Below are 15132 nucleotides of genomic sequence, written 5' to 3'. Positions count from 1 at the left end.
AGACAGAGTCTCACTCTGTTGCCTAGGCGAGTGCTATGGCATCAGCCTTGCTCACAGCAACCTCAAACTCCTGGGCTCAAGCGATCCTCCTGCCTCTGCCTCCTGAGTAGCTGGGACTAGAAGCCACACACCACCACACCCGGCTAATTTTTTTCCATTTTTAGTAGAGACAGGGTCTCACTCTTGCTCAGGCTGGTCTCGAACTCCTGAGCTCAAGTGATCCTCCCACACGCAGCCTTAGCCTCCCAGAATGCTAGGATTGCAGGCGTGAGCCACGATGCCCAGACTGTCCAATCTTTTAACTAATACCTTTTATCTGCTGCATTAACTTTCTCCCAAGGCTGCTCTCATCCTAGTGGGCCCTTACTAGTCTCCTCTATACCTGCTATGATGAACAAGACTTGCTTATTTACATCCAGAGGTGTGAAATGAACTAGCTAAAAGATCAAAAGACAGACATGGCAGCCAGTGATTTCACAAACTGCTATAAAAGCCCACGTCCATAGTCAGAATCAAGGAAAAGATAGTGACTATGGAAAAAAAATAAGACCATGGAAAGCTAAAGGGAAGTCCTTGAAAACTGGAATAGTAGAGAAGGTAAAATAAAATTTAAAAATTTTTAAATTCTAATCATTTGTTTTTATTTTTCTAGAATTTATCAAGAAAAGTCAACAAAAAGATAATTATTTAACCTGGAGAGAAGGTTAAGGTGACTAAAAGAAAACAATAAACAAACAAAAAAAAGTACTGAACTAATAGAACTCAGAAGATTTGGATTTCTCATGGTTTTTCTACCACTTCCTATATTTATGATCTAGACTAAGTCTCTTAACTTTTCTACACTTCAATTCCTCATTTGTAAAGTGAATATAATAAATCAGGCCCTATGTGTCCCATAGGGTTATTCTGATAATTATAATGATGTTTATTAAAGAGCTTTGAAACTATAAATACCATATAAATAAATATAAAGGATTACTATAGCTATATAAATTACTATTATATAAAAGATTATAATTAATACATCCACAAAGGGCATACAGTGGTGATTTTTTTGTTGTTTCATATCATTTGTAAAGGAAAGCATAAGCCATACACAGTGAAAGAAGTAAGCATGAGTTTGTGAAATGTCTTTCCTAAGCAAATGTTAACACTAGGAACAATATCAGTTAGGGGGAGAGTAACGTAAAATCATCCCAAAATATAGATAAGCAATCAGATTAACTTGGAGTTTGCCCAGGTCAGACCTAAACCTTAAGAATCTTACCAGAAAGACTTCCATTTGAGAAAAAGGATCATTTGGAATGACACGGGTGACATTTCTCATCCAAAACCATCTAGCTGAAGCTAGAATTCAGAATTACTTCAAGTTGCAAAAGCTTGGGGCATTTGTTGCATGACATTTAGACTTTATCCAACATTGGCCTAAAATTCAATCAAGTGCTACGATTTCATTTGACTGGATAACATGTACACATTAAAACTGAGAAAGCAGAAATCTTAGCCAGTGCACAAATTGGTTGACGAGAGTTGCCCAGGTGAAGAAAAAAGGATTAATTCTTGACTTAAAAATTGACACTTCCATTTTTGTTTCAATAAACTCATTCTATAAATATTATTGAGCACCTATTATGTTCTAGGCATTGTTCAAGACATTGGGGAATATAAGTGACAAAAACAGTCAAAACTCTGCCATCATAGAGCTTATATTCTAATGAGAAAGAGGCCAATAAATTTAAAAGATACACAAATTATATAGTAGGTTAAAAGTTGATAAAGGCTCTGGAAACAAATAGAAAAATGAGGAATGTTTGGAAGGTTGCAATTTTAAATAGGATAGTCAAAGTAAACCTCACTAAGATGACATTTAAGCAGACACTTGAAGGAGGTGATGGGGTTTGGTGGGGTACTATAATCATGGGGGTCTTTTCATCAATTTTAATTTTTTACCACTTTAATAATAAGTAAAAGATATTCTTATAAATTGACCTTTGCATTATAATAATGAAAAGTTGTAAATCGGTAATTTAATAGTAAAACAAACTATGGTATATCCAAATGATGTTACATAATACAGTCACTTAAAATGTATTCAAAGACTATAAAAATGGGAAAATACAATAAAATGATTTTTTAAATACAAAAATGTATGTACAGTATGATCCAATTTGGCAAATATTTTTTTTTTCATTTACTCAACAACTTTTTCAAGTACCTACTATGAGCCAGGCACAGTTCTCAGCACCAGAAAGGGGACAGTAAACAAGCTAGACATGTTCTTTCTTCTCATACACAAATAGATAAAAGACTGAAATGCAATGCACCAAAATGTTACTAGGGAGTAAAATTCTTTATTATGAAATAATAATGTAAAATTATGGATTATTTTATTTTCTTCTTTATGATTAAACATAGTGCAAAGTTTCTAAATATTTTCTGAATAATTCAAAAAATAAACCATGGCATCTATAGTTATCTGAATATTATGGTCCACATTTGCTTTCGGATATCTATGTTTGGATAAGCACAGATTTGCAGTCTTAAAATATTCTACCAAACGAATATTACACTTTTCAATAATATGACAATTCTTATGTCTATTAACATCTAATAAAGTTGAGTAACATCAGGTCCCTTTCTACAGACACAAAAACTAAGAAACAGAAAAGTTAACTAATTTACCACACTAGAAATAAAAAGTATTTAAATTGTAAATTATAATAATGTATATGAAAGTATCTCACACAGTACTAGATGAAGAAAAGTTTGCCGATTTCAGATCCTATGCTAGTACTTTATGGTGCATCTCTTTTTGTTGTTGTTGCTGTTGTTTTGTTTTGTTTTGTTTTCACAGGGAACAAAAAGCATCATTTATTTTAAATGGATCTTTAATAATTACAAAAAAAAAATCTTACCTGAATGCCAACCCCACCACCACTACGAAATGATAGCTTTATTCCGTCTTATCTCAACCACTAAAATGACCAGTAAACAAGTTAAACATGTTCCTATTATGCTTTTTCATTCTTCCTTTGATTTCAGTTATTTTATATTTAAACAATATAGCAAATGGCAGCTATTTGTCTACTTATAATTAGTTGAGTTACCTTGGGCAAGTCATTTCAAATTTCCAGTCTCACTCTTTTGATTTTTCAAATATAGAAATTGGACTAGATTATCTCAAAAGTCCTTAAGCTCTGAAGTTTTATGAAGTTATTATTATTTCAAGTCTATGAGGTATGTACAATAAGTTAAAAGAACATAGCCTCTCTGAGGGAGGAGGGGACGGGTATATGCATACACAAAGAGTGCAATGCGCACCACCCTAAGGATGGACATATTTGAAACTCGGATTTGTGGCGGGGAGGCAAGGGCAGCATGTGTAACCTAAACATCTGTACCCCCATGGTATGCTGAAATAAAAAAAAAAAAAAAAGAACATAGCCTCTCAAAAGAAGAAAAGCTATAGCAATAAGGATGGTTGGCTGGAAAAAGAAAACAAAGACCCAGGATTAAAAAAGAATTTGTAAATCTCCCCAACCCCCTGAACCAAGTCCATCTTGAATCACACAAGGGTTGTTTTGGAATACTAAAGAGAAGAAATATGAAGTTGTCTTAGATCATCAAAAGATGGTCCTTTTGCTTATAAAAAATAAAGTACACTTGTTCCTACACTCCCTTTGGTTCTTGAAACACATATACACACACCAATAACAACAACCACCCTAACTGTTTTAATATTGATATGAAAGGAAAAAACAAGTCACTCATTTTGCTGAAATAAAAGTATTTTAAACCCAGAGAGGGTGATTTGGTTTTGAGGCGTTTTGTTTAAATAATACTGTATTCAATCCTTTTCTATCACCTCCTCTGTATACAAAACCCCCGATAGCTCTTAAAATTGTGGCATTTTTCTTATGTACATAGAGAAGAATTTGTGTTGCTATTGCAGCAACATCTAAACAGTTTCCTGTAAACTTTCTGTGATAGAAGTCATAGAATTTATGATAAAACCCCGTAGAGTGGTGAAACAAATTTCTTTCATATTTATCATTCATTTTATTCAGTGTGCATTTGAAGGAAAACCTTTTAAGAACACCAATAATGTGAGAAAGCTACAACAACTAAATTTATTGTTAAGTATCACATCACTGGTCCTCCTAGGAGTTCAGGAAGAAAGCTTAAATCACATTTCCTAACACATTGGAGAGCTTCCCAGAGATGTGATGGCCCACAGAAGCAAACCATCCAAAGCACACTGGAATCTGAGAGATGGTGACAAAGAAATATTGCTTTGTTTAATAAAAGCAAATTGGAGTTACTTTTTTATTATTTTAACAAAATATAAACTCTCTCTTACCCCGTTTTTCTTCTTTCGTTTCTCCACCCCCTCCTGTTTCACCTGACTAAACTGTAGGTATTTGTTCCATCACCTGACTTAGGGGCTGGCTAGAAATATTAGAAAAAAACAATCTACCATTGTTACATGAGACAACAACCTTTCATGTCCTTGAAGCTCACCATGACCTTTCATCTTTCCTATCCCCAATGGTCTCTCCTAACAACTAAAACTACACTCCGTTGGGCTGAATTCCAGATTGTCATAAAAAGAACCCTGTCCTTTCAAAACAAAACCAATTTTTACACCAAGGTGGGGGAGAAACACAAGTCCATTGTTCCCTCACAGATGGAAGTTGGAGTTACTAAGGCAACTGCTCTAATCCTCCTTTTTACCACCTTTTTCACATCACTGGCCTATCAAGTATGCTACCTTTTAACTCATAAGCTCAAAAGCTGGTAGTCTAACTGGCTGCCCTAATTAGCTACGATTTTCACACTACAGACAACATGATGAGCTAATCGAAATTTGCAAAATAATGACGTACCTCCAGCAAATATTCCTCCTCCTGAGGCCCAGTCTTAGAATAACAATAATGAGACCATTATTAGAGAAGGGCATTAAAATGCTGCACTGCTGCTAAACAGAGAACTTAATTGTTCTGGTCTTGTCCATTGAATCAACAACCTATTGTTGTGGACTTGAAAAATAAAGGACTGGAGAATGGGTGCCATGATGATTGGTCTGTGCGGCCATACCGGCACTCTGTAGAATTGTTTTCTTTTGAAAGTCTTGATGGACTAGTAGTTTTGTTTAAAAGTAACATAAAAGGCGATTGTCTGGATAAAAAGTCTATTTATTGAAATCCTTAGAAGCAGTTGCATGGATTTGTTCGTGACCCCTGAGATAAAAACGTACTGACCATAATAACATCATTTGTAGAGAGCCCTGTTACCACTGCCTACAGTAACATAAGATAAGAGACAGTCTTTTCTAGCTACAGTAGGAAGGAAGGAAGTACTTCTGAGCAGAAAGCGAGAATGATAAAAGGTCAAATACTGGATAAAGCTCATTAATCTCTGAAAGAAAGACTTTTAAAAATAACGCTAATTTAAGAATTCTGTACAATTGCTACAGATTCAAGCACATGTAAAAAAGGCACACAGCTTTTTTTCCTTTTCTTTTCCCACTTTTGAGCTTCTTTCCTTTAGTAAAAAGAGGATTAAAATAAAATGATTATTAAATAACTGAAGCAAGATGCCTCAGGATAACCTGGAGAACAAGAAATCCAAAGATTTCCAGATAATTATTCCTACGGTCATCCTCAGTATATATAGAGAATAACAAAACACCGAAGTTAAAGGTTAACTAGTGTAGGATTCTTAGGAGTAGAAAAGCACTGTTTACACACTGTAAAAGTGTCTTCTATATGGAGCCACAGTATATGTTTTCTGTAAAGTCAGGCCAGGATTTTACTGTTGAATTGTGGGGGAGGGGTATACTTTTTTGTTAGTGGGTATTTGGGGTAGGGGTCTGTTTGTTTATTACCAACTGATATCTGCATTATATTAAAATGTATTAAATTGTAAATAAGACCTCTTGCTTCATTCAGTCTGTGCTTTGCTTCATTTATCTTCATCTTGTTAAGCTAAATTAATTAACAATCTCACTGTTGCACACTTTCTCTTTTCATTACATCAAATAATGGCCCATATACGGAGAAAGCCCTCACCACGGGAATTCTGCAACTCTACTGCTAAGAAGAGTTTCTGTGTATCAATGTAGCAATATTCATTTTATAAGAATTTATTAATGTACTTTTCATTGTTAACAACCAATTAAGCACCTAAATTCCTAATGTATTATCAATAGAAAACCATTAACAAAAAGCAGAATTAAACTAAAAGTTGCAAGACACTTTAAAAAGGAAAAAAATCACATTATATGTCCACAACCAGGTTTCACCATCAATTTCACCTAAAACAAGAAACACATGCAAATTTGGTAAGTATGTTTTCACAGATACAACACAATATTGCATAAAAGCTTTAAAAGACACACCCCAAGCTGTTCTGCTCCTTGCTGTGAAATGTCTAACATGATAAATTGGATGATTAGAATTTCATTGGTAAATCCCATTATTTTAAAACTATAAGAGTGAAATGTGTTAAACTCTTTTGTAAGTTTTCTTTTCAACCTGAAACTCTGTGGCATTTGGAGTTATGCAAATGTACAAAACAGTAAAGCCCTTTTAAATCTTTTCCTTGATCAACCAGAGCTTCTTTCTCCAATCACAGCTTTGTGCGTGATATCTTTCTGCTAGCATTTCTTATTTAATTAAAACAGACACTGACAGAAGGACATGGATTAGTACTGTAATGATGCATTTACTTAGATTAATCGGAGGCTCCTTTTAGAGTAATGGCTTAAACAAAGAACAAAAGGAAATTGTTATGAAACAGCCTTTTATCCTAGGCGAAGGTCGCATTATGAGGTTTTTAATTTTGTCAGCTTCTGTTATACTCTGCCTTGCTAGTGGAACATGAGAAGTGCTTTTACCCCCAATAAAGCCAGTTATTATAAAAACAGCCATTAAAGCTTCAAATTAAAATGTCTGATTTTAAAACAGGTTACTTAGCTTTCAGAATCCTCTAATTAGCATGTTGTGCATTGTTGTGAGGAAAAGAAGACTAAAATGCTAATGACCTACCACCAGGTGACCACACTGCTGTGCAAAATAATAAGGACCTTTCCAAGTAATATGATGAATTAACCAAGTACAGGTCCCCCATTTAACACCCCTCTCCAAGTACAGCTCCAGATGAATGGAAGGCCATAACTGTTAAGATATGTTCAGTAATGCCCTGCCTCTGTCCAGAAGACTCTGAGCCAGCTACTTTTTATACAGTTACTAAAAAGCAGATTTCTTTCTACCACAAAAGAAAGTAAATGAAATAGCAATACTAAACAGAGACTCTGAAATTAGAAAAGACAACAGTCATTTGATTTCAAAGCACAAAGAAAGAATTAAAGAACCATGTCCCTAACAAAATTATCTCTTTTCATCCAACATTTTCCCCCTTCTTTAATAAGTTGGGCTTGCAGAGTATAAATGGAGCTAAGGTTTGAAAGCTCAGTCTTTGTTCACACATTCATTTTTACACTGTATTGTCTTTAAATGGCCCAAAGGTAGAGTTTCCCTTTTCTGACCCTTGTTTGTTCCCTCCATTTTACCGACTCCACTCACTACTACCTCTCCTTAGTCAAAAGTTGCTCTTGACAAAGGATATATTTTCCTTTATATTTCCTATTATATGAATTTAACCCAATCATTTGTCCTACTTGCTTTTTCTGCCTTATCTTTCTTCATGGACTAAATAGTTCTGTGCCCTATAAGGCTATCATACATTAGGTGAATATGTAGACTGGGTGGGAAATAGCTCTAGAATTCCCCACAGAGAAAACACATTCTACTTTAAGTCAAATCTCATACAAATATCACTAAGTATCTTGCTCTACAAATTTCTTAAAACCAATGTGAAATAGATATTGTCATTGCAACAACACAAGAAATCACTCAGGATCATCAGTGACATCTGTCCAGTTAAGTCTTTTGAAAAAGGAGTTATTTAAGGTTGTATCAATTATCTATGGCCGTAAGAATTCTGCAGGGTCCACTGCCGCAAAACTTTGTAGCTTAAAACAATAAGCATTTATTTAGCTCATGCTTTTGCAGGTCAGCTGGACATTTCTCCAGTTTTAGTTGAGCCCGCTAACATGTCTTAGGGTTGGCTGGCTTCTGTATCATCTAGGATGCCTTGGCTGTGACAACTGGTGTAATTCAACTCTGCTCCATATGTCTCATCCTCCAACAGGCTAGCCAAGGCTTGTTCTTCTACAGTGACAGAAAAGAGCAAGAGTGTGAACAGAAATGCACAAGTGCTTTTACAAGCCCCTACATGTGTCACATTTGCTAACACCCCATTGGCCAAAGCAAGCTAAATGATTCATCTCAGAGTCAAGGGGTGGGGCTGAATGCTCTGTCAAGATTGGAAGGGCATTGCAAAGTTTCATGGCAAAGGTCATGAATACAAGGAAAGATGAAGAAAAATTGGGGCTTCTAAAGTAATCGGTCTTAGCAAAGAGGTCAATGTCATTTTGATGACTCACAAAGTTCTTTAGCAGAAGCCTCGGTTTTGTTCCATTTTAACTAATGTTGTCTACACAGCTACTCAAAATTGATATCTTTATTGTAATAAATAAGAAAAACTCTTTTAAAAAGCAATTAACAAACACCCCCATCACACCTATCTCCACTGATTTCTAATTTAAAAATTATAACTAACAATTTAATTCTAAAATGTAATCTACACAAATTCACAATTTATTTTTGTGCACTGACTTGTGAATCAGTTCTATGTATCTTAATAAAAGATTTCAAAACTACAAACTTTTTTGTCTCTGAAGCCTCCCTTCTACCCACAGAAGCAGCTAAATTTGAGGAGATATTTAATGGATGCTAGACCCATAATTTTCTTCATTATTATATCTCACGTAGCATAGACAGTTTCATTCCACAGAATATCAGAAAACAGTATTTCACAGTCCTTTACTGCAGCAGACATAGCCACAAAAGCAGTGTTGAAAAAAAATTTTTTAAAGCTCAGTCCCTACCACTCACATCCCTATTGTTCCTCTAATATCTTTGTGAAAAAGGAAAGCAAAGAAAACTGGTCTGAGGGTGCTACATGAGAAGGTGCCTTAGAATAAGATAATTAACAAGCTAATTTTGAGCTCTGCAAATTCCCTGTTTCTGACCGAAAGAAGCAAAAGATCAACAAGGAAAGTATCCATGATGACTACACCAGTTTCTCAGAGTTAATCTGGCAGGAGCCCTAGACATAGTTTTAGGAAGATGCCTAGCGCCAGTTACCAGTCTTTCCACTCACAAACACTCATCCAGCAAGAGTAGGAGTGATTACTGGGCAAAATTCCTAAACCCTGTGGCAAGGGAAATACTATCCTATAGCACCACTCAACAATTATCCCTGTGAGCAATTAAAATAACCAGTGAAGTGGGTCTCCAAAAGAAGCCTTCAGCCATTCCTTCCTTTGAGCCAGCACTGACAATGAGGGCTGCCAAAGCTGGCACTAACACCCGAGGAACAAGAAATAAAGGCCAGCAAAGCTCAATCTTGCATCCAAAGCTACTAAAAAGGAAATTAAATGACATGGAGAAAACTATCTTAAGAATTACCCAATTAATAGAGAAAAGGAAAAAAATAAAATCCTTTTCAAAGTCCATTTCTCTTTTCCACATTCCTTTACAACTTGTTTTAATAATAATTTTGTTTTAAAGCAAAATCGTGATGGTTTGCCTTTTATTAATATAAATAAAGAATAATACCAGGTAAGAATGCAATTTGCACTGTTTTTCTAGTGTTTTGATCAACCAAATCCTCTCACCTGGTTTTTAGCAAGTATCAATCATTAGAGCAGTGATTCAAAGTTATGGAACAGAGGAAAGCTAATAGATCCATATAAGAATCAAGACTAGCATTGTGCCCTCATTAACACTGGGTTCTAAACAAACAATAGGCCCATGTTCAGAAAGCTGTACTAATTCTTATCAATGGAAGCAGGTTGGATTTAACTCAAAATTTCCTTTAAAAGTCTCTTGGTTTTGACAGAGAGGCAAAGAGAAAGAGAAACAAAAGCACTTAGATATCAGAAAAGGAAGAGGCCATAGAGAACAAAGATAGAAAAGGAACCATCAAACTCCTTAAGAACATTATCTCTGCATATCCATATCTGGTACATAGTATGTGCTCAAAAACTGGGTGTTCATTTAAACCATCATACATTTAGAAGAACAGATAAGTAAAGAAATTACATCACTACTCAGATCAGATATTTAGGAAGCCCAAACTTTAGCGTTCCTAACATTTGTGCTAAACTATTTTTTATAGAATAAAATGAGATGAAACATGGGTCAAATTACATGTGGAGCCACACCTACCTCTCCAGATTTTTTTTTTCAGAGGGGAGGTCTCATGTTGCCCAGGCTGGCCTCGAACTCCTGTGTTCAAGCAATCAATCCTCCTGCCTCAGTCTCCCAAGTAGTTGGGATTGTAGGTGTATACCAATGCACCTGGCTTGGTTTTTTGACAGAGATAAAAGTATGATGAAAACTAAGGCAAAGGAGATACTCAGAAGAAGAATGATATCATAAATGGCTTAATACAACTAATGGAGTAATTGTGGGGCCTGAAGGAGAAGCCCTACCCTTTTGCCTTTATAAAGGGCATTTGATACATAAATAGACTAAGTATATAAATCTCAGATCATGTTTAGCTCCAACTTTAGTGCAGGGGTCTTTTTCTCTGTTCATTTAATACCTTCTCTGATAATCAATATCTTCCCTAACCAATGCCATCAACCTGCTATCCTCTTAATCTCATTTGATTACACCACAGATCTGCCAAAATATAGTCAGACATAATCACCAAAATAATTGCACTGCTGTGACAGAAACTTATGGAAGGCAACCTCCACGCTTCTATTCCCAATTTTCCCCTTGCATTCCCTCAACCAAAACCAAAACAAAACAAAAACAAAACAAAACAAAAAAACAGCTATCTTAGCTTGTTGTTTCAAAATCCTTTAAGGATAAAAATATTCTTCCTCCCAGTTAGAGTTTAAACTTAAGTTGCAAATGGCTCTAGGAGAGGTAATATCATGAGTTCCTTCCACACTAAGATATATATAACTCTCAACTCACTTTATAAGGCTAGAGTATTCTTGATTCCAAAATGAAATAAAGACACTAGAAGAAGAGAAAATTATGGATTAATCTCATTAATGAACACAGAGACAGAAATCCTTCAAATTTTAACTAATTCTATAGTGTAATGAAACTCTATCAAGAACAAGTAGGTTTTGTTCCAGTTATGCTAGATGACTCAGAAATCTGCCAATAATACCATATTCACAGATTAAAGAAGAAAAATTCTATGAGCATCCCAATAGATGCAATAGATATAAAAAAAAAAAACCTACAGAAAACTTCATAGTTATTGGTAAAATTTAGGTTGTATTCCCATAAAAGGCAGAAAAAATGTCTTCCCTCAGTTATTAAAAAAAAAAAAAACTTTAGGCTAATTTTAGAATATCTCAAGGCCAACAGAAAGACTATCTAAAATAAAGCCCAAATGTACAAAAAGACAAAACCCACATGTTCCCACTTATATATGGAATCTAAAACAACTGAACTCATAGAAGCAGAGAATGGAATGGAGTGGGGAAAGGGGAGGAATGGGGAGATGTTGGTCAAATGGTACAAAGTTGCAGTTAGGCAGGAGGAATAAATGATAAGTATTTAAGGTGATGGATAAGTTAATTAGCTTGATTCTAACATTTCACACTGCAGATATGACATAACATCATTGTGTACCCCATAAATAGGTATGATTATAATTTTTCCAAAAATTAATAAATTTTTAAAAATGAAATCTTATGTGTGTTAAATAATTAAAAAATAAAGTAAGGCCCAAATGGCAGCTCTTACCCAAAGATGGTGAGATACAGCAGGGCTTCCCTAAGTGTCTGTGTGGGTCGTGGCAAGCTCTTTGTGGTGGGAAATGTTTATTACATAACATTAAGTAAAAAACAAAGAAGATACAACGACATCTATGCTCTGATTACAGTTAAATTATTTTTAAAAAAACATGAACAAGGACTGGAAGCAAGCAGATAAAAATGGAAACAGGTGACAAATTGTGAAATTGTATGAAAGATTTTCTCTTTTTTTTCCTTGTTTTAATGCAACTTTTAACCAGAAAAAATACTAAAAGTATATATGACTACTATGTGATAATATCCTGTGAGCAGCTTTTTGGAGGGGAAATAAATAGACGGTGAGTGACTAAAAAGAAAGAAAGATTACCACATAGGAAGGTTAAAGGAATAGAAAAAGAGGCTGTTGGAAGCAGGCTTTTCCTAAGAATTTTATCCATTTTAAACTTTATTTGGTCTAGGCTGCAAATTTGGGGTCATTTGAGGAAAGGGGAAGTTCTACAAAATGATAATAAAACTTTAAAATCCACTACCTCTGAAAGACTCCACCCAAATAACTAAGTGTGCATGCCACTCCAAATGTGCTGTTGTCTGCAGGGACTTTTAAAGGTTAATAGGCTTCTTCAATTTTTGGCTTGATCTTAAAATGCTTCTAATGAGGGCCTTGCTCTCATAAACTAGTTAGCACCCCAAACTCTGAACACAATTATTTCCTAATGAGAGCACCAACACCCAAGGGACTTGGATCTAAGGCTCTTAGATCTGAGGGACATATCTATAAGGGTTAGGGAGAAAACTGCCAACTTAAGACCTTGTCACTTAAGGTTTAACAGGTAAAAAAGATCAAATTTGATTGAGAATATACATCCTTGAATGTCAGGAAAAAAACAAGAAAACCAGGATCTTATTTTAATGCTGATTTTTTTTTAAGCAACAAAATCTTGCTGCAAAATGGTTCAGCATATGTTTAAGAGAGGTGATCAAGTATCAACCTAGTCTTTCCACATATATTATATTTCAAACAATGCAAAAACAGAGACAAAATGAAGACCTCCTAGGAGGCTATGTAAGAAATATAAATTAAAAATATTACCCCTTTAAATGTGATTTACCAAAGTCAAGTAGGATTTGCATAGCTATATTTAGAGAATACATTTTCCAAATCCAAACTGTTTTTTCCAGGCAAACTTGCTACTATAATATTCATTTTTGTTTTGCTTTCCAAACTAGTAAGACCTCTAATTTGAAGCAAATCCATTAAAGTTGATCTTAAGTACAATTATATATTAATGAACAGGATTAACATATTAAAATGTCAAAAGCAGAGGATATTTCTTCAGAGTATAAGCAGAAAGTACTCTCTTCAATTCCTGTTGAAGTTGTGCATCTAATAAAAATATAAAATTGTAATAGATATGTGAACATTAAAAATATAAGCAAATTTCAACTTCTTTTATTTAGGAAAAAGGCAAACCACATTTTTAACCTGGGAAATCCATAAATTTGTTCTATTTTCAAAATAACATAAAGTAAAAATCTGGAAATTATCTAGCTATACCATCCGTTTGCATTTTATTCTTTGACAATGCTAATAAAATTATTTCAATAGAAACTATACTTGTTCAAACAGTAATGACTTTCATCATATCACCCACACTCCTTTTACACTTTTGAAAAGTAAAGTGGAATAAATAAATTGCAAATATTAGATGAATCAATGGACATTAAAATATTTTTCCACATCACATATATCCATCTACCATATCAGCTATGCAGTCAGTTATGCAATTCTGGCTATATGCATTACAATACTTTTAGTTGTAAGTGATAAAAACAACTCGAAGTAGCTCTGTCAAAAAATAATTTATTCGTTCATATAAACTGAGAAGTCCTGCCTTCTGACTCAGCTGGACTCAGTACTAAATTGTTATAATTAGGAATTGCTTTCTCCTTTTCTCTCTCAGGCAGGCTCTCCCCCACTTCAGGAGCAGAGTTGACTATCAAAAGCTCCAGGTTAACAACCTCAGTAGAAAGGCAGTGCTTCTTTCCCAATAATTCCAGCAAAAATCCCAAGATTGAGTCTCATTGGCCTGGTTTGGATAGTATGTTTATTTCTGAACCAATCACTGTTGCCAGGTGTATGAAATGCCCTATGACTTGGGAGGGTAAAGGCAGTTCCGCATCAATTAATGTACCAAAAGTGAAGGAAGGGTTGTTCTCCCAGAGAAAACCAGAACAAATGTTGGACAAGGAAAATAGTAAACAGCATAATTCATAATAGATTCTTTTTCCAATAATTATTACAGTCAGGTAACTTCAAGAGAAAAAATGAAAGCAATTGCAAAGTCTTCATTGTAATATCAATTGCACAGCAAAGATTTCTTTGCATTGCTCCTAAACAGTCCCAAAACAAGGACAAAAACTATGAATCAAGCAGTTTTTAAGACAAGTGAGAACAAAAGGATTCTTCTTTCGATAACTTTAGTTCCATTCCCTCACTTCAGAGACAGCTACTCCAAATACTCATTCTATTCTCCCCTTTCGCCATTGTTAAATTTAAATTCTTAGAACACTTGCAAAGATTTATAGAAGCCTCTCTTCAGCTATCGTCTATAGAAACTTCTATTCATGAGTCCTCAAGTAGTACAAAACTGCTTAGAGGCCAGCTATAAACATGTTTCTCTATGAGGTCAAGTAAACCAACACCATTAATTTCAATGAGGATCCCATATGACTTAATTCATTTAACTTAATTTTTATTTGAAAAGATTTCTGTATTTTAAATGCATATGCCACACAAGGACAACATGTTAAACTATTATTGGCCATTAACATCTTGGATTGAATGTGGTCATCCAATTCTCTCCAGAAGGAAGAGGATTTTATATGACGAATTATGAAAACAACATAAACTAAAAAAAAAAAAAAAAAGCAAAAGCCTGGGGAGAATGGAAGACCATTTAATGAAGGAATGGCTGAGGCACCAAAAACAATATTCACTGATGTCACATTTATCTATACATTCATTTTTTGCATTTGTTTAGAGCACTGACTATAAGCAAACTACTGTGTTAGAAAGGATACAAAGAAACATGGCATAGGCCGGGCGCCGTGTCTCAAGCCTGTAATCCTAGCACTCTGGGAGGCTGAGGCGGGCGGATCGTTTGAGCTCAGGAGTTCAAGACCAGCCTGAGCAAGAGCGAGACCCTGTCTCTACT

At 34.8% G+C, this 15132-nt stretch overlaps 1 protein-coding gene across 3 annotated transcripts in view; it reads right to left on the bottom strand.

Moving 5' to 3' along the window:
* SOX6 (SRY (sex determining region Y)-box 6) overlaps window positions 1-15132 on the bottom strand; it is a 551939-nt gene that overhangs the window by 467712 nt on the left and 69095 nt on the right. Inside the window, exon 1 of one of the 3 annotated variants that reach the window (XM_012654370.1) lies at window positions 4361-4567. The exons of 1 other annotated variant lie outside the window; for it this stretch is intronic. Coding sequence is in view for 1 of the 2 variants with exons in the window: in XM_012654368.1 (XP_012509822.1) it covers window positions 4500-4534 (35 nt within the window). In the remaining variant the exon portion in view is untranslated. Of the gene's footprint in view, window positions 1-4360; window positions 4568-15132 lie in introns of those variants that run through there. One more of the 3 variants, XM_012654368.1, reaches the window with a different exon arrangement.

This window comes from Propithecus coquereli, unplaced genomic scaffold (assembly GCF_000956105.1).
Source record: "Propithecus coquereli isolate 6110/MARCELLA unplaced genomic scaffold, Pcoq_1.0 Scaffold44, whole genome shotgun sequence".
Taxonomy (NCBI): domain Eukaryota; kingdom Metazoa; phylum Chordata; class Mammalia; order Primates; family Indriidae; genus Propithecus; species Propithecus coquereli.
This window is presented reverse-complemented; position numbering and strand designations above follow the sequence as displayed.